The sequence below is a fragment of the Rana temporaria genome, chromosome 8, assembly GCF_905171775.1.
Source record: "Rana temporaria chromosome 8, aRanTem1.1, whole genome shotgun sequence".
NCBI lineage: Eukaryota > Metazoa > Chordata > Amphibia > Anura > Ranidae > Rana > Rana temporaria.
Genome location: NC_053496.1, coordinates 165,378,984 through 165,399,713, shown reverse-complemented (window position 1 = coordinate 165,399,713; position 20,730 = coordinate 165,378,984). Strand labels below are relative to the sequence as shown.

Sequence of the window (20,730 nt, the reverse complement as noted above, 5' to 3'; positions counted from 1 at the left end):
AATTTATAGCGTTTACAAAATAGGGGATAGTTTTTTTGCATTTTTATTAATTTTTTTTTTTTTACTACTATTGGCGGCGATCAGCGATTTTTTTCGTGACTGCGACATTATGGCGGACACTTCGGACAATTTTGACACATTTTTGGGATTTGTCATTTTCACAGCAAAAAATGCATTTAAATTGCATTGTTTATTGTGAAAATGACAGTTGCAGTTTGGGAGTTAACCACAGGGGGCGCTGTAGGAGTTAGGGTTCACCTAGTGTGTGTTTACAACTGTAGGGGGGTGTGGCTGTAGGACTGACGTCATCAATCGAGTCTCCCTATAAAAGGGATCACTCGATCGATGCAGCCGCCACAGTGAAGCACGGGGAAGCCGTGTTTACATACGGCTCTCCCCGTTCTTCAGCTCCGGGGAGCGATCGCGACGGAGCGGCTATAAACGAATAGCCGCACCGTCGTCCCGGATCGCTCCCCGAGGGAATCCGCCCGCCGCACGCAGCGGAGGGCGTCCCGATCGGACCCCCCCACCCGCTAGAAGGCAGGGACGTATATATACGCCCATCTGTCTGTACGTGCCATTCTGTGGACGTAAATAGGCGTGCGTTAAGTGGTTAAAGTGTAAAAATAAAAAAAATTAAGTAAAAAAGAAACTTTAAAACGCCTCTGTCCCTAGTAGCTCGTGCTCAGAAGCGAACACACACAAAAGTCCCGCCCACATAAGTGTGTGCACAATTTTAACGACAAGTTAGGTATCTATTTACTCAGCGTAACGACATTTTTCACATTATACAAAAAAATTGGGCTAATTTTACTGTTTTGTTATTTTTTTAATGCGTGAAACCGTTTTATTTTTTTTCCAAAAAAAAAGGCGATTGAAAAATTATTACGCAAATAACGTGCAAGATAAAAAGTTGCAATGACCGCCACTTCATTCCCTAGGGTGTCTGCTTAAAAAAATATATATATCATTTTTGGGGGTTATGAGTAATTTTCTAGCAAAAACATTATGATTATTACATGTAGGAGAGAAGTGTCAGAATTGGCCCGGTGGTTAAGCTTTAATGAAGCTTGGTAAATGCCCTGTGTGTTGATTTTTCTATTTGTTTTAAGGGGGTTAAGTAGTACCCCCACTCAGCAGATCCCCAGTTCATTAGTACCCCAGTTCAGCAGATCCACAGCTCATTGATACCCTCGTTCGGCCGATCCCAAGCTAATTAGTACCCTCGTTTTAACAGATCCCCCTGCTCAGTAGTACTCCCAGCTCTGCTGATCCCCCTACTCCAGTGATGGCGAACAATGGCACCCCAGATGTTTTGTTTTGGAACTACATTTCCCATGAGGCTTAACTACACTGCAGAGTGCTTGCAAATCATGGAAAATGTAGTTCCAAAACATCTGGGGTGCCAAGGTTCGCCATCATTGCCCTACTCTGTAGTAACACCCAGCTCTGCTGATCCCCTACTCAATAGTAACCCCAGCTCTGCTGATCCTCCTCTCTCTCTGGTCCCCGCTCACCTCCTGCTATATTTCTGCCATGCTGCGCATCACGTGTGACAATGCTAGTTTCTCCTGCTCTGGTCCCCCAGCTCTGCTGATCCTCTGCCGCTCAGTCCTTTCTCTCTCTCTGGTCCCTGCTCACCTTCCACTATAGCGTTCCCATGTTGCACACCTCATGTGCCGTCTGCTAGTTGCTCTGCCCCAGTCTGGACCTCACTTACCTTCCTGCTGCTCCACACCAGATGTGACGTCTGCATCGGACCTTCCCAGAATATATATACACATGAACCGGAAGTGGCTGCTGATGACGTCTTTCCGATTCGATTGTCGGTTTCCCAGTGCATCCTGGGATATCTCATACCTGCAGTACCTCCGAAAACATAGCAAAGCAAACTCTGAATAAAACCCCTATAAAAATTGCAGGTGCTGTAAGCGAGCGTTGTCATAGACTTCTATGGAGGTTTTGGAGATGCTTTAAAGCACCAAGAAAGTGACATGGGGGATATTATTTTAAGCAAAGCAAACACGTGTGAACAGGACTGTAAAGGCCCATACACACGATCACACTTTTTGACAACAACGGTCCGACGGACGTGTTTTATCGGACAATCTGACTGTGTGTATGCTCCATCGGACAATTGTTTTCGGTTTTTCAACGGACAAATGTTCGCTGTGCATGCTCTCAAACTTTCTGGCAACAAATGCCCGATAGAGGATCATGTGATCGTGTGGACTTTAGTCCGATGGACTTGTGTACAAAGTACAAACACGCATGCTCAGAACCAATGCTAAAGATCAGACAACAATGGCAGCAGTTGCCCAAAGGGTGGCGGTAAAGAGCTGATTTGGTGAATGTTGGTTGAAAAAGTTCTACCATGTGTATGCATACTAAGTTCGCCCCTTCAGACCAAAATCCATGGAAAAATCCGATGTAAGTCCGATCGTGTGTATGAGGCTTAAAGTGGAGTTCCACCCATAAATATAACATTACATCAGTAGTTTTAAAAAAATGTCATTAGTCCTTTAAAAAAAAATTTTTAGATGCCTTCAAAGTGTTGTTGCTAGGCAGAATAGTTAATCTTCCCACTTCCTGCACCTAGGTGCTTAAGCTTCCTAACCTACACCACACAGACTCCTGGGAATGTAGTGGGTGTAACTTTCCAGGAGTCTGTGCACTCCCCAGTCTCGAAGAATCATGTGACTTGGACAGTACAGGTGCTGAAACCTGATCTGAAACCTATTACATTGCTTGTGCAGCACTGAGCATGTGTGAGATCTGCAAGGCTGAAATCCAGGAAGTCATACAGTCTGGCTTCATGATGCCCACACTTAAGATGGCCCCAGTCAATTTCTATTTTATAAAGTGTCTAAATGCTGTAACAACCTAACAAAACGGACCTTAGTTTACAGACTAACTTTACTAGAATACATTAAGCTTGTGTATTACAGGGGTATTTATATTTAAAAAGTGAAATTGTGGCCGGAACTCCGCTTTAAGGTAACCATTGTGTCCAGTGCCACATTTTCTCATAAGTGTAAATGAGCCCTAAGTGCGGAGTCTTTGCTTTCTCCACATCTGTGTAATGATGATAGGACCCTTTAAGACAGGCATGTCCAAAGTCCGGCCCGCGTTCCGGTTTAGGGCGGCCCGCCTGGTGATCTTGACATGTATACCTTTTCTGGCCCCAACGAACCCCCGAGCGCTGGGGGCCACAAAAGATAGGTATGCTGGCTACCTTGGAGGAGAGGGACGAAGGCGTCCTGTGTAAAAGGAAGTCCCGTCTCCTGCGCTGCCATTGGACAAGTGTTCTGTCCATCACAGGAGGCGGGACTTTCAATTAAAAAGGCCCGTCGAGAAAACAGGAGTTTCTCCTGTTTGCTGTTGGCGCTCGTCCCGCCCCCTCCCTGTCTCCTCTGCTGGCTGCACTGACGGCAATGGTGAGTCTGCATTCATGGCAATGTAGTGGGTTCTGCATTCATGGCAATACAGTGGGTGCTGCATTTATGGCAATACGGTGGGTGCTGCATTCATGGCAATACGGTGGGTGCTGCATTCATGGCAATACGGTGGGTGCTGCATTAATGGCAATGTAGTGGGTGCTGCATTCATGACAATACGGTGGGTGCTGCATTCATGACAATACGGTGGGTGCGGCATTCATGGCAATACGGTGGGTGCGGCATTCATGGCAATACGGTGGGTGCTGCATTCATGACAATACGGTGTGTGCAGCATTCATGGCAATGTAGTGGGTGCTGTATTCATGGCAATGTAGTGGGTGCTGCATTCATGGAAATATAGTGGGCGCTGCATTCATGGCAATACGGTGGGTGCTGCATTCATGGCAACGGTGAGGCTGCAGATGGGCATTGATTAGGCTGCATTGATAGGCACTGACCCTTATTTTGCTTCACAGTTCTTTATTTAAAATGTAAGATTTTTTTTCCTAAAAACGTCCTTTTTAAAGTAAAGGTGCGTGTTATAATCCGATAAATACGGCATATGCAAATAACACGCCCGAGATCATCTCTTCACCACACACAGCCACAAAAGGCAAGAGAATTCTTGTTGGGCCGTGTATTAGTGCTCGGACAAACACACTTAGACCATATTTTAATGGTTTAAAAAATGTCAGGCAAAATGGTCGGCCCTCAACCATGTTCACTTCATCAAATCTGGCCCTCTTTGAAAAAAGTTTGGACACCCCTGTTTAAGATATTAAGGTCCATAAGATATTGTAAACTGGACCACCATGTTCAGATATACAACAGCTTAGAGTGGCCTTTTATCGTTTAGTAAATATTTTATTAAACCTTTTTTTTTGGGGGGGGGGGGGATGGGTGCGAGTGCTACTTTATCACAGATGGTTCACTTAGGCTACAGCTATTCTGCATTCCAGGCATACATCCCGAACACATGGGGCCCTAAAATGACCAGCTGCGGCATATTTCAGCCTACCATAGGTTCTGGACGCTGCATCTGTACCTCCTACGATTGGGTTCACTAGACACCCAGGGCCAGATTCACAGTCAGCTTACGCCGACGTATCTGTTGATATGCCGCGTAAGTTCTGTGATGCGCCATCGTATCTATGCGCCCTAATTAGGGAACAAGATACGCCTGAATTTTGCCAAGATACGACCGACGGAAGTCTCCTACGCCGTTGTATCTTGGGTGCATATTTACGCTGGCCGCTAGGGTGCTTCCGTTGATTTACGCATTGAATATGTAAATGAGCTAGATACGCCGATTCACGAACTTACTTGCGCCCGACGTTTACATAAGGCGTAAAGTTACCCCTGCTATATAAGGCGCAGCCAGTGCTAAGGTATGGACGACGGACCAGCCGTCGGATTTTACGTCGTTTACGTAAGTCGTACGTGAATGGGGCTGGGCGTTCACGTCGTTGCCATTGAGCCGTCGTATCTTAGGGCGTAAATTCAAAGTGATTCTGAGAATGCGCCGTTCGTACGGCGCTTCATTTACATGGGGTCACGATTCATTTCAATACAACACGCCCACTACTAGCCTACTTTGAATTAGGCGGGCTTAAGCCGGCCCATTTACGCTACGCCGCCATAACTTAGGGAGCAAGTGCTTTGTGAATACTGTACTTGCCTCTCTATGTTACGTCGGCGTAACGCATATGAGATGTGCTACGCCCGCACAGAGATACGCCGATCTCTGTGAATCTGGCCCCCAGTGTGTGAGTATTCTTAAAATGTTCAGTTCTACCAAAATGGATATTTCAGTGTTGGTGGATGTTGGAGAGTTAAGACCACCAGACAGTCTCTCTTATGTCCTTGGGACTCTTGGTAAGATCTCTGCATTGAGTTCCTGGCGCTCTATACCTACTGTGCCCATTTTTAAGGGACCCTGGTATCTTTATTATGAGTTCCCGGGTCTGTAAACCTGATGCGTGTATTATGAGGGGTTCCCACCATCCCTGCACTTAGTTCCCTGATCTAAATGACTACATTGTCCTTATGAGGGGCTCCCACCATCCCTTTTTTTAATTCCCGGGTCTGCACATCTGCTGTGCCCACTATTAGAGGTTCTCACCATCCCTGTTCTGAGTTCCCAGGTCTGCACACCTGCTGTGCCCATTATGAGGGGGTTCCCTCCATTCCAGTGTCTACACTACTACTTTGCCACGATGAGGGATTCCCACCATACCTATGATGAGTTCCCAGGTCTGTACACCTGCTGTGCCCATTATGTGGGGTTCCCACCATCCCCATGCTGAGTTCCCAGGTCTGCACACCTGCTGTGCCCATTATGAGGGGTTCCCTCCATCCCTGTGCTGAGTTCCCAGGTCTGTACACCTGCTGTGCCAATTATGAGGGGTTCCCACCATCCCTGTGCTGAGTTCCCGGGTCTTTACACCTGCTGTGCCCATTATGAGGGGTTCCTACCATCCCTGTGCTGAGTTCCCAGGTCTGCACACCTGCTGTGCCCATTATGAGGGGTTCCCTCCATCCCTGTGCTGAGTTCCCATGTCTGTACGTCTGCTGTGCCCATTATGAGGGGTTCCCACCACCCCTGTGCTGAGTTACCAGGTCTACACACCTGCTGTGCCCATTATGAGGGGTTCCCTCCATCCCTGTGCTGAGTTCCCATGTCTGTACGTCTGCTGTGCCCATTATGAGGGGTTCCCACCACCCCTGTGCTGAGTTACCAGGTCTACACACCTGCTGTGCCCATTATGAGGGGTTCCCTCCATCCCTGCGCTGATTTCCCAAGTCCGGGTCTGTACACCGAATATTTCCATTATGAGGGGTTCCCACCATCCCTGTGCTGAGTTCCCAGGTCTGTACACCTGCCGTGCCCATTATAAGGGGTTCCCACCATCCCTGTGCTGAGTTCCCAGGTCTTTACACCGGCTGTGCCCATTATGAGGGGTTCCCTCCATCCCTGTGCTGAGTTCCCAGGTCTGTACACCTGCTGTGCCCATTATGAGGGGCTCCCACCATCCCTGTGCTGAGTTCCCAGGTCTGTACACCGGCTGTGCCCATTATGAGGGGTTCCCACCATCCCTGTGCTGAGTTCCCGGGTCTTTACACCTGCTGTGCCCATTATGAGGGGTTCCCTCCATCCCTGTGCTGAGTTCCCAGGTCTGCACACCTGCTGTGATCATTATGAGGGGCTCCCACCATCCCTGTGCTGAGTTCCCAGGTCTGCACACCTGCTGTGATCATTATGAGGGGCTCCCACCATCCCTGTGCTGAGTTCCCAGGTCTGCACACCTGCTGTGATCATTATGAGGGGTTCCCACCATCCCTGTGCTGAGTTCCCAGGTCTTTACACCTGCTGTGCCCATTATGAGAGGTTCCCTCCATCCCTGCGCTGATTTCCCAAGTCCGGGTCTGCACACCAGATATTTCCATTATGAGGGGCTCTCACCATCGCTCCTGGATTTTATGAAAGCTATTATCAATGTAACGTAAAATGGGGGACCACACACACAGGGAACATTCAAACCTCCCAGGTGGACTGAAACAGATTGCGGTAGATACAGGGGTCTCAAACTGGCGGCCCTCCAGCTGTTGCAAAACTACAACTCCCATCATGCCTCTGCCTGTGGGAGTCATGCTTGTAACTATCAGCCTTGCAATGCCTCATGGGACTTGTAGTTTGGCAACAGCTGGATGGCCGCCATTTTGAGACCCCTGACGGTTAGGGAGATCTTCAAATTCTGACTCGGGGGGCCCTCTGGCCCCCCAGCCTCCTCCAATAAATAAACTATCACCGTTAGGTGTGTCGCCACATGTTTTACATTTTGAATAAAAAGTTTTGGGTGACACATGAATGTTTTCAAAGAGCAGTGGCTTCGGTGAACTCTCTATATATAGCGGGCCCCAAGTGTGGCCCCTGACATCACTTCAGGAAACGCCAACCTTTCAGTTGAGGGAACAACAGGGAAAAAAATGGGGTTTCCTCCCCTTACAGGCAGTGCTGTGTAAATTTCAAGACTGCAAGGACAGTAGTAGAAATCCTTTGTTTTTGTTTTTTTATATAGTGGCTTGCCTAGATTTGTACCCATTTATTTCACAGCTAAAGCTCTGAGAGGGGATTTATGTCATTGTTCTGACCCCACAGGTTTTGTATAAAGATTTTTATTCATGTTTCTAATATTCAGCCCTGCGCATGCGCCAAGTCAGCCCGGAAGTCGCTGGGCGTCCGTGGAACGCAAAACCGGGTCCCGCCTCCTGACCCTGAAAGCGTCTCCGCAGCAGACGCTAGAGGGCGCGCATAAAACGAAACTTTTTTTTCTACTGGAGAGCGGCCGCCATTTTTCGTTAGTCCCGAGTCCATCGGATCCTGCCTAGCTGCAGAGCGGCGGCCATTTTCTTGTAGCGCGAGATGGAATCCCCAAAAAGTTGCAGTAACTTTTCTCTTATTCCAGTGGCTGCTGAAGAATGTATTGTAGCTGGAGAGTGTTCTTAGTGATAAGGTAATGATGTCTTTGTGTTACATGCAGAAGAGAATGGGGGTTTGGGGGGCATGGCTATGGGAAGAAGGGGAGGGGACATGTGGCCTGGTGAGCCAGTGCTGGACAGATATGCTAATTAGATGAGAGGTGCTGCTGTAACCCTAAAAATAGGGCAGCCTAGGTGACAAATTGGGGTTCCCACCTTTCCTGGTCATTACAGAGTCTCATTCCTGCCGTTGGATTATCGCCTTCCTTTGAAAAGGTGCGATCATTTTGGAAATAAAGAGCAGCTCCGGTCTCTGCCTTTATCTGAGCTGTGTGTGTTATCTGCAGCCAGAATTCCAGACGTCACCTCATAGGGTGGGAATATGAAATTAGTGGACCTCCAGCTGTTGCAGAACTACGATTCCCATGAGGCATAGCAAGACTCTGACAGCCACAAGCATGACACCCAGAGTCAGAGGCATGATGGGACTTGTAGTTTTGCAACACTGGAGGTCCGCTAATTGCATACCCCTGGGGGGGTCTGTGCAACTTCCTCCACCAATCGCATTCATTGGCAGCTCTGCGTCAAATTGCTGGATGAAAACCAGAGAAACAAGCAGTAGTGGGCGTGTTTGGGAACTCCCCCCCTGTATTGGGGTTTCGGGATCGCCCACCAATGGGAGTGGGTGGAACCGATGCCCCACATCAGGCATGGTCACACCGTTCACTAAGGCCACAGACCTTGGGAATACAAAGGGACAGACTTCTGGACTAATAAAATGCCTTTTTTTTTGTATATTTACCTTTTCCAGAAGTCTTCAGGCTGGTCATGTGACGCGCAGGATCCTCTTCTTTCTTGGATCTTCTCCAGCAGAGGGCAGGCTTTGAAGATGCTGCAAAAATCCATTGTGAAGGTTGTTTAGGTGACGCCTACTCAGGGGCGGGTCAATGACGCCCAGCACTCACTGTATATCCTCAGTCTGGAAGACTGAGGACATCTAATGGTGGAAAGTAGAAACTGCATTGGACAGGTGAGAATCGCAGACAGAGCTGTGTTTTCTTTGTTTTCGTTTTTAAAAGAATAGTTCACCTTTACCAAAAAAAAAAATGCTTTTGCAGGTAAGGGATGTTTGTGGATAAAAACAAACTGTGCAGCTGTGACTAAATATGAATAATACCCTTGTTATAGGTCTGGGTCATTTACATTATGAAGCCTGGCAGGAATTAACTTCCAGGACTTTATTATCCACTCGCCGACCCGCTACTGCAGATTAGGTATGAGCTCCGGCGTGTTCGCACAGTCCAGGAAGTCGGCACGGCGCTGCGCTAACCACAGGCAGGGAGACATTTCCCGATCTCTGCAGCCGAGCATCGGGACAATGTCTCCCTGCCTGTGATTAGCGCAGCAAGGTGCCGACTTCCTGGCGGGCTCTGCACGTGGAGTGTGCGAACGCGCCGGAGCTCATCCCTACTGCAGATGTACTGGGGCATGTCGACTCTATTGTGTGAAACAACGTACCTGTATGTCATTTCATGCAATAGCCACTGGGGGGCGAATGCTGCCGGAGGCACGATCGTATGCTGATTGGACACAGAGGATGCCAATTAGCGGGTCCACCATACTCGATGTCCGCCGGCCATCTGCAATTGTTCCTCAAGGCAGATCACCGTTCTGACAGGTGAGAAGATAGAGATCTTGGGGTAGATTCACGTATAATGGCGCAACTTTGTGCGGGCGTAACATATCCTATTTACGTTACGCCTCCACAACTTTTACAGGCAAGTGCCGTACTCTCAAAAAAAGTTGCGGCAGCGTAGCGTAAATAGGCCGGCGTAAGCCCGCCTAATTCAAAATGTGAAGAGGTGGGCGTGTGTTATGTAAATCAGGCTTGACCCGACGTGATTGACGTTTTTCCCGCGCCGTCCGTGGAATTTCCCAGTGTGCATTGCTCCAAAGTACGCCGCAAGGACGTCATTGGTTTCGACGTGAACGTAAATGACGTCCAGCCCCATTCACGGACGACTTACGCAAACAACGTAACTTTTTCAAATTTCGACGCGGGAACGACGGCCATACTTCACATTGGTACGCCGCACTTACGCCACCATATAGCAGGGGTAACTATACGCCGGGAAAAGCCTAACGTAAACGGCGTAACTGTACTGCGTCGGCCAGGCGTACGTTCGTGAATTTGCGTATCTAGCTGATTTACATATTTACGCGTAAATCAGCGTACACGCCCCTAGCGGCCAGCGTAAATATGCAGTTACGATCCGACGACGTAAGAGACTTACGCCTGTCGGATCTAATAGATATCTATGCGTAACTGATTCTAAGAATCAGGCGCATAGATACGACCGCCCAGACTCGGAGATACGACGTCGTATCTTGTCTGTGAATCTACCCCCTTGTGTTCTTGCTAAGCAGGATCACAGATCTCTGTCTTCCCCCAGTCAGAGCCTCCCCCACACATTTAGCAAGCACCCCCTAGGGACACGGTTAACCTTTTGATCGCCCCCGGCGTTAACCCCTTCCCTGCCAGTGTCATTAGTACAGCAATGCTGGCCATACATTATACAATTTTCTTGTACAATTTTCCTTTTGATTTACCAAAACCATATAATAGGAGGTCACTATAAACACTTTCAATTTGTATGCAATCAGGCAGGCCCTTGCACTACATAGTTGAAGGTAAATCTAAAGAAAATTGAAAAAAAATAATAGTTTGGTGTATGGCCAGCTTAACAATGCATGTTTTTAGCACTGATCACTGTAATGATGTCACTGGTTCCCAAAAAAGTGTCAGTTAGGTGTCTGATTTGTCCGCCGCAATGTCGCAGTCCCCCTAAAAATCACTGATCGCCGCCATTACTAGTAAAAAATAAATAAAAATGCCCCATAGACGCGATAACTTTTGCGCAAACCAATCAATATACACTTATTGGGATTTTTTTTTTTTGCCAAAAACATGTAGCGTAATACATATCGGCCTAAATTTATGAAGAAATTCGATTTTTCAAATTTTTTTTTATTAACCACTTCAGCCCCGGACCATTTTGTTGCTAAAGGACCTTGCCCCTTTTTGCGATTCGGCACTGCGTCGCTTTAACTCACAATTGCGCGGTCGTGCGACGTGGCTCCCAAACAAAATTGACGTCCTTTTTCCCCCACAAATAGAGCTTTCTTTTGGTGGTATTTGATCACCTCTGCGGTTTTTAGTTTTTGCGCTATAAACAAAAATAGAGCAACAATTTTGAAAAAAATGCAATTTTTTAACTATTTGCTATAAAAAATATCCCCCAAAAATATATAAAAAAAAACATTTTTTTTCCTCAGTTTAGGCCGATACGTATTCTTCTACCTATTTTTGGTAACAAAAATTGCAATAAGCGTTTATCGATTGGTTTGCGCAAAATTTATAGCGTTTACAAAATAGGAGATAGTTTTATTGCATTTTTATAATTTTTTTTTTTTTTTACTACTAATGGCGGCGATCAGCGATTTTTTTCATGACTGCGACATTATGGCGGACACTTCGGACAATTTTGACACATTTTTGGGACCATTGTCATTTTCACAGCAAAAAATGCTATAAAAATGTATTGTTTACTGTGAAAATGACAATTGCAGTTTGGGAGTTAACCCCTACAGCGCCCCCTAGTGGTTATGTGTGACCTCATATGTTTTCTAACTGTAGGGGGGCGGGGCTGGACGTGTGATGGCATTAATCGTGTTTCCCCTATATCAGGGAACACACGGTCAATGAAGCTGCCACTGTGAAGAACGGGGAAGGTGTGTTTACACACAGCTCTCCTCGTTCTTTAGCTCCGGGGACCGATCGCGGGACTCCGGCGGCGATCGGAACCGCGGATCCCGTGGTCACGGAGCTGGGCACTTAAAGAGGACGTACAGGTACGTGCTTGTGCCCAGCCGTGCCATTCTGCCTACGTATATCTGCAGGAGGCGGTCCTTAAGTGGTTAAATATTTATGAACCTCTTTTCGCAACTTGATCTTTACAAAGCTGTGTTTTTTCCCCAAAGATGAGCTCAGGTAGACCAAGAGGTGGGAGTATATAGAAGGATCTCTACAAGGACGTCATGATGGAGAAGCGGCCGCCCCTCACATCACCGGGTAAGAGGAGACTTTCATTTCTTGTAAAGGAGAGAAGAGTATTGAGGATCCCCCTAGATACACATCCTCTGATATAAAGACATAGAAACAATGGGCCAGATTCAGAAAGAGAGTACGCCGGCGTACTTTCAAATTTGCCACGTCGTATCTTTAGTTTGAATCCTCAAACCAAGATACGACGGCTTCTGGCTTCGATCCGACAGGCGTACGCCTTCGGATCGTAGATGCAATACTTCGGCGCCCGCTGGGAGTAGTTTGCGTCGTTTTCCGCGTCGGGTATGCAAATTTGCTTTTTCCGTCGATCTACGAACGTACACACGGCGGTCGCATTCTCTTACGTCATCGCTAGTCGGCTTTTTCCGGCGTATAGTTAAAGCTGCTATTTTGCGGCGTATAGATAGACCTGCCATGTTAAGTATGGCCGTCGTTCCCGCTTCGAAATTTGAATTTTTTTTTTTTTTTGTGTAAGTCGTCCGTGAATCGGGATGGACGTAACTCACATCTACGTTCAAAAAATGACGTCGGTGCGACGTCATTTCGCGCAAAGCACGACGGGAAATTTCAAAACGGAGCATGCGCAGTTCATTTGATTGAATCACGCCCCCTACCCTCCGATTTGAATTCCGCCGCCAGAAATACACTACGCCGCCGTAACTTGCAGCGCAAAATCGATGAGGATTCGAAATTCTGCCAGGTAAGGTACGGCGGCGTAGCGTATCTCTGATACGCGGCGCAAGTGCAATTCTATGTGAATCCAGCCCATAGAAGCAATGTAATTAGTCAGTGTGTGTTTCCTACAGATGGATCCAGTAACAGAAATCCCCCAGAGAGATGTCCCCGTCCTCTGTATTCCCGGGACTCCACACAGGAAGATCAGGAGAGCCCTCAGGACAATCAGGAGATCCCTCAGGACAATCAGGTAGGGGGAACAGAGGATCTTAAAGCGCGGTTCCACCCGTAATTTATTTTATTTTTTTAAAGTCAGCAGTTACAAACACTGTAGCTGCTGATTTTTAATAAGGACACATTACCTGTCCTAGGCGCTCGCGATGTTGGATCCCCGAGACCGATCGCTCAATCCTGGTAGCTCCCGGCGCCGCCATCCTTACTGAGGGATACAGGCAGTGGAGCCTTGCGGCTTCACTGCCTGTTTCCTACTGCGCATGCGCGAGTCTCGCTGCGCTTTTGTGAATGGGCGGCTGCTTTCTGGAATACATACAGTTCCCAGAAGACACCGCGCTCCATTCCCCAGAAGACAACGTGGGGAGGACGAGGAAGAAGACCTGCCGCGGTATGGGAAGAGGCAGATTGGGAACTTCCGCAATTCAACTGCCATTTCTGGTAAGTACATTTTTTTTTTTTACAGGATTTTGGTGTATTTTTTTTCTTTTGAGTGGACTTCCACTTTAGGAAGAAAAGGAGATTCCTCAGGTGTCAAACACAAGGCCCGCAGACCGAATCTGGCCCTCCAGGCCATTTTATGTGGCTCTCTCACCTCTCCTCGGCCCTCCTCTGGTCCTCCTTCGGACCCCCTACTTTCTGCTTTCAAGCAATGCATCCAGCTTCTTCCCAGCAGCAGCATACGGATAGGGGGTGCACTGTGATGTAAGGGAGAGTCGGGGACTCAACTTCTAATGGTGGGGGGGGGCTCTTGACATCTAATGTAAGGGGAGGGGATGCGCTGGACATCTAATCTTACAGATATAACCGGCCCTTTTGCGTTCAATCATAATGCTAATGCGGCCCACAATGAAATTCAGTTTGACAACCCCTGCTCTAAATCATAAATGATGTAATTTTTTGTGTGTTTAGAATGACAGTCTGATTGTGGTTAAAGTTGAAGATAAAGAAGATCCATATGTGATGGGTGATGGTCCTTGTAATGTGGAGGACGTTCCTCCAGAGATCAGCACAGGTGAGTAATAAACACTAAATCCAGAGAAGAGTCCCAGATTCTCCTTGTTCAGTCACTACGACAATCTCTTTAATGGCACCTCAAACAAAAAAATGCAAAAACTCACTTGGCTTAGTGCCAAAAAAGGTTCATAAGCTACTTTGGTGCCAAACGCGTTGCGTCCCTCAGGTGTGAATGCAGTCTCAATCCAGAGAAGAGCCCCAGATTCTCCTTGTTCGGTCACTACAACAATCTCTTCTTCTCCCCCCTCCTCTGTCAGTAGACAGTAATGGGGAGACAGTATGTGCCCAGTGAGGGAATCAGGAGCCATCAGCCTCTATTAGACTCCGACTCTCCTCCTCACATCATGTCATTGTGTGTTACCAACCAAGAGACGTGACCAGTCTCCCACCCCCCCCCCCCCACACTCTCTGGGGTCTCTCATACATCTCAGTACAGGGGGCTTCACTCTCATCTTTATTCACAGACACCAGAGCCACTCAGACAGAGGTCAAATGTGAAAAGGAGGATCTACAAGTGATAATTAAAAAGGAGGAAGATGAGGAAAACCCTCCAGAGATCAGCACAGGTGAGTAATAAACACTAAATCCAGAGAAGAGTCCCAGATCCTCCTTGTTCAGTCACTACAACTATCTTTTTAATGGCACCTCAAAAAAAAAAAAAAATGCAAAAACGCACTTGGCTTAGTGCCAAATAAGGTTCATAAGCTACTTTTGGTGCCAAACGCGTTGCGTCCCTCAGGTGTATATGCAGTCTCAATCCAGAGAAGAGTCCCAGATTCTCCTTGTTCAGAAAAGCCTTTTCATTAGATATTTCTTCTCTGAACATCTCATTATATGACACTGCAGTGAAATCTGACGCTTGCAGTAGTTGTTTTCTAAAATGCAGCTAATACATAGCAAAGGTGTCATCATTAAAGAAGCCTGGCCTCTCCAGGGGGGTCATCATAGCAACCATGAGAACTGGTTTGATTGCAGCAAGTCAACTAGATTTGTGTTCCCTACAGATGGATCCAGTAAGAGAAATCCCCCAGAGAGATGTCCCCGTCCTCTGTATTCCCGGGACTCCACACAGGAACATCAGGAGATCCCTCAGGAGGATCAGGTAGGCGGAAGTGGGGGTCTTACCTTGCAGGGTAACATTAGTAGCTTTTGTGGGTTTTAGTTTATAAACTAGTATTTTATATCATTCTATTATAAAAAAAAATCCTATATCTTGTTGGCAAGTGTGAGTCTTTTATACCAGAAATTCTCAGAGCTTTTCATATCGTGAACTGCGTAGAAATCCATTCTGTGCAAATGGGGGGCAAAATTGAATGTTACTAGTCTATTTATTCTTCTGGTCAAATATACAGGTGCATCTCCAAAAATTGAATATCATCAAAAAAAGGCTTTTTAACCACTTAAGCCCTGGACCATTTGGCTGCCCAAAGACCAGAGGACTTTTTGCGATTCGGCACTGTGTCCCTTTAACTGAAAATTGCGCGGTCGTGCGACGTGGCTCCCAAACAAAGGGCCAAATTCACATAGAATTGGGCTACGCTGCGGCGGCATAACGTATCCCATTTACGTTACACCGCCGCAAGTTTTAAGCGTAAGTGCTTGATTCACAAAGCACTTGCCTGTAAACTTGCGGCGGCGTAGCGTGAATCCGCCCGGCGCAAACCCGCCTAATTCAAATGGGGCGGGGACCATTTAAATTAGGCGCGTTCCCGCGCCGAACGTACTGCGCATGCTCCGTCCCTAAAATTACCCGACGTGCATTGCGCTAAATGACGTCGCAAGGACGTCATTGGTTTCGACGTTAACGTAAATGGCGTCCAGCGCCATTCACGGACGACTTACGCAAACAACGTGAAATTTCAACGCGGAAACGACGGCCATACTTAACATTGGCTAGACCACCTAGAGGGCAGGTTTAGTTTTACGCCGCGTATCTCTACGGAAACGACGTAAATTTACAGCGACGGGCAAAGCGTACGTTCGTGAATCGGCGTAACTAGTCATTTGCATATTCTACGCCGACCGCAATGGAATCGCCACTTAGCGGCCGGCCTAGAATTGCAGCCTAAGATACGACGGTGTAAGTCAATTACACCTGTCGGATCTTTGTGAGATCTATGCGTAACCTGATTCTATGAATCAGGCGCATAGTTACGACGGTCGGATCTCAGAGATACGACGGCGTATCAGGAGATACGCCGTCGTATCTCTTTTGTGAATCTGGCCCAAAATCTTTTTTCCCACAAATAGAGCTTTATTTTGGTGTTTTTGATCACCTCTGCGATTTTTATTTTTTGCGCTGTAAACAAAAATAGAGAATTTTGAAAAAAAATCAATATTTTTGCTATAATAAATATCCCCAAAAAATCTATAAAAAACAAGACTTTTCCTCAGTTTAGGCCGATACGTATTCTTCTACATATTTTTGGGTTAAAAAAAATCGCAATAGGCGTTTATTGATTGGTTTGCGCAAAAGTTATAGCGTCTACAAAACGGGATAGTTTTTGGGCATTCTTATTATCATTTTTTTTTTTTTTTTTACTAGTCATGTCAGCGATCTGCGATTTGCAACTTTATGGCAGACACATCGGACACTTTTGACACATTTTTGGGACCATTGTAATTTTTATAGCGATCGTTGCTATAAAAATCCACTGATTACTGTCAAAATGACACTGGCAGTGAAGGGGTTGACCACTAGGTGGCACTGAAGGGGTGGTAAAGGTTTGTTTTTTTATTTTATAAATAGGTTCCTTTAACCACTACAGATCCACGCTATCGTCAAAAGACGTCTGCAGCGCGGACCTGAAGTGCCGGGAGGACATCTTTGGACGTCCTATTGTTTACATTACCCACGCGCGCCGCTGGGGGGCGTGCAGCGGGTAAACACTGTGCCGTCGCATCGCTAGGAAGCCGATGCGTGTACCTGGCGGCCGCGATGTCCGCCGGGTACACGCGATCGGCGGTGACAGCAGGTGACAGCAGGGACGTGGAGCTGTGTGTGTAAACACAGAGCTCCACGTGCTGTCAGGGAGAGAGGAGACCGATCTGTGTCCCTTGTACATAGGGACACAGCATCGGTCACCTCCCCCAGTCACCCCCCTCCCCCCACACAGTTAGAACACACCCAGGGAATACATTTAACCCCTTCCTCACCCCCTAGTGTTAACCCCTTCCCTGCCAGTCACATTTATACAGTAATTAGTGCATTTTTATAGCACTGATCGCTGTATAAATGTGAATGGTCCCAAATTTGTGTCAAAAGTGTCCGAAACGTCCGCCGCAATATCGCAGGCCTGACAAAAAAAAATCACAGATCGCCGCCATTACTAGTAAAAAATAAAAAATAAATCTATCCCCTATTTTGTAGGCGCTATAACTTTTGCGCAAACCAATCAATAAACGCTTATTTCGATTTTTTTTTTTAACAAAAATATGTAGAAGAATACGTATCAGCTTAAACTGAGGGAACATTTTTTTTTTTTTTTTTTTTTTTTTTTTTAAATTGGGATATTATTATAACAAAAAGTTAAAAATATTGTGTTTTTTTTTCAAAATTTTCTGTCTATTTCTGTTTATAGCGCAAAAAAAATAAAAACGCACAGGTGATGAAATACCAAAAGAAAGCTCTATTTGTGGGGAAAAAATTATAAAAATATAATTTGGGTACAGTGTTGTATGACCGCGCAATTGTCATTCAAAATGCGTCAGCGCTGAAAATTGGTCTGGGCACGAAGGGGGTTTAAGTGCCCAGTAATGAAGTGGTTAAGCTAGTCACGCATGGGTGCTCAACCTGTGGCTCTCCAGCTGTTGCAAAACTGCAATTCCCATAATGCCTCAGCCTTTGGGAGACATGCTTGTACCTGTCAGCGGCTTGCAATGCCTCATGGGAATTGTAGTTCCGCAACAGCTGGAGAGCCACAGGTTGAGCACCCATGACTGCTAGTGCATTGTTGGTTCACTTACCTTTTCCTTCGATTTCCCTTCTAAATGTTTGTTTCTTTGTCTGAATTTCTCACTTCCTGTTTCTCCTCAGTAAGCTTTCCACCATCATCCGAGCGGTGGTTAGTCCGCCAGAACAGTTTACTGAGGAGGAACAGGAAGTGAGAAATTCAGACAAAGAAAAAAAACATTTAGAAGGGAAATCGAAGGAAAAGGAACCTATTTAGAAAATAAAAAACGAACCTTTACAACCCCTTTAAGTGTGTCCTAGGGAGTAATTCTAACTGTTTGGGAGGTGTGGCTACGAGTGACACGTCACTGATCGCTGTTCCCGATGAGAGGGAGCATACGATCAGTGACAGTGTCACTAGGCAGAATGGGGAGATGCTTGTTTACACCTGCCTCTCCCGATTCTGCAGCTCTGTGACCTAATCGCGGGACACCGACGGACATCGAGTTTGCGGGCATGGTCATGGAGCTCGCGGCAGGGTCGCATGCACGCCCCCACATGGCGGGAATTTTAAAGTGACGTAAATATACGTTACTCTGCCCAGCCGTGCCATTCTGCTGACATATATGTGCAAGAGCCGCGGTCGTTAACCGGTTAATGCAGAAATGTTGGCTTACGGAAAAGTATGTCCATGTACAGTACAGTATGCACTCAGGCCCAGATTCATGTAGAATCACGGCGGCGTAATGTATCGTAGATACGTTACACCGCCGCAAGTTTTCATCGCAAGTGCCTGATTCTCAAAGCACTTGCATGAAAACTTACGCTGGCGGCCTCCGGCGTAAGCCCGCGTAATTCAAAGGGGCGTGTGCCATTTAAATTAGGTGCGCTCCCGCGCCGGACCTACTGCGCATGCTCCGTTTTGAAATTCCCGCCGTGCTTTGCGCGAAGTGACATTTTTTCGAACGGCGACATGCGTAGCGTTCTTTCGTATTCCCGGACGTCTTGCGCAAGGACAAAACATTTTCAAATTTCGACGCGGGAACGACGGCCATACTTAATACAGCACATACGTGTGCTGTGTAAAGTTAGGGCAGCAAAAACGACGACTAACTTTGCGACGGGAAACTAGACTAGCAGCGACGTAGCGAACGCGAAAAACCGTTGTGGATCGCCGTAACTACTAATCTCTTATCTTCCTCTGAACAATACACCACAGATTCTCTATGGGATTTAGGTCAGGCAAGTTTGCTGGACAATCAAGCACAGCGATACCATGATCAATAAACCAGGTATTGGTACGTTTGGCAGTGTGGGCAGGTGCCAAGTCCTGCTGGAAAATTAAATTGGCATCTCCATAAAGCTGGTCAGCAGAAGGAAGCATGCAGTGCTCTAGAATTTCCTGGTAGATGGCTGCGCTGACATTACACAGTGGACCAACACTAGCAGATGACACGGCTCCACAAATCATCACTGACTGTGGAAACTTCACACTGGACCTCATGCAACTTGGATTCTGCACTTCTCCAGACTCTGGGACCGCGATTTCCAAACAAAATGCAAAATTTACTTTCATCCGAAAAGAGGACTTTGAACCAATGAGCAACAGTCTAGTAATTTTCGCCCAGGTAAGACGCTTCTGACGTTGTCTCCGGTTCAGGAGTGTCTTGACAAGAGGAATGAGACAGTTGTAGCCCATGTCCTGGATACGTCTTTGTGTGGTGGCTCTTGAAGCACTCACACCAGCCGTAGTCCATTCCTTGTGAATCTCCCCCAAATTCTTGAATGGTCTTTGCTTCACAATCCTCTCAAGACTGCGTTTATCCCTGTTGCTTCTGCACCTTTTCCTACCACACTTTGTCCTTTCACTCAACCTTCCATTAATTTGCTTGGATACAGCACTCTGTGAACAACCAGCTTTTTTTTAACAATGACCTTTTGTGACTTACCCGCCTTGTGGAGATTGTCAATGACTGCTTTCTGGACAACTGTCAAGTCAGCAGTCTTACCCATGATTGTGTAACCTACTAAACCAGACTGGGAGACCATTTAAAGGCTCGGGAAACCTTTACAGGTGTGTTGAGTTAATTAGCTGATTAGAGTGGGACACCATTAGCTGGATTCAGAAAGGGCGTCCTAACTTTGCGGCGGCGTAGCGTATCGTGTTTACACTACGCCGCCGTAAGTTAGCGAGGCAAGTACATGATTCACAAAGTACTTGCCTGCTAAGTTACGGCGGCATTGCGTGAATTGGGCAGGCGTAATGGCGCCTAATTCAAATTTAGCTGAGGGGGGCGTGTTTTATGGTAATGGGGGGTGACCTTACGTGATTGACGTATTTTACGAACGGCGCATGCGCCGTCCGCCTACATATCCCAGTGTGCATTGCGGCAAAGTACGCCGCACGGACGTATTGGTTTCGACGTGGACGTAAATTACCTCCAGCCCTATTCACGGACGACTTACGCAAACAAAGTAAAATTTTCAAATTTCGACGCGGGAACGACGGCCATACTTAACATTGGCTACGCCACCTAGGGGGCATGTTTATCTTTAGGCGGCGTATCTTTACTGCGACGGGCGGACGTACGTTCAGGAATAGGCGTATCTAGTGATTTACATATTCTACGCCGAACGCAATGGAAGCGCCACCTAGCGGCCAGCCTAAATGTTGCACCCTAAGATACGACGGCGCAAGCCGTCGTATCTTAGCTAGGTTTAAGTGTATCTCTGTTTGAGAATACACTTAAACTTAGGACATCGCAAATTCCGAGTTAGGTCGGCGTATCTACTGATACGCCGACCTAACTCTTACTGAATCTAGCTACATGAGTCTACAATATTCAACTTTTCAGAGATACTGGGCCGGA

At 46.9% G+C, this 20,730-nt stretch overlaps 1 protein-coding gene across 1 annotated transcript in view; it reads left to right on the top strand.

Moving 5' to 3' along the window:
* The first annotated feature begins 12,862 nt into the window (after positions 1-12,862).
* Positions 12,863-20,730, top strand: part of LOC120909924 (zinc finger protein 300-like) — a 196,851-nt gene continuing 188,983 nt past the window's right edge. The window contains exons 1-4 of the mRNA XM_040321742.1: positions 12,863-12,970; positions 13,864-13,966; positions 14,433-14,534; positions 14,973-15,070. Of these exons, the coding sequence (XP_040177676.1) occupies positions 13,915-13,966; positions 14,433-14,534; positions 14,973-15,070 (252 nt within the window). The 5' untranslated portion in view covers positions 12,863-12,970; positions 13,864-13,914. The remainder of the gene's footprint in view (positions 12,971-13,863; positions 13,967-14,432; positions 14,535-14,972; positions 15,071-20,730) is intronic.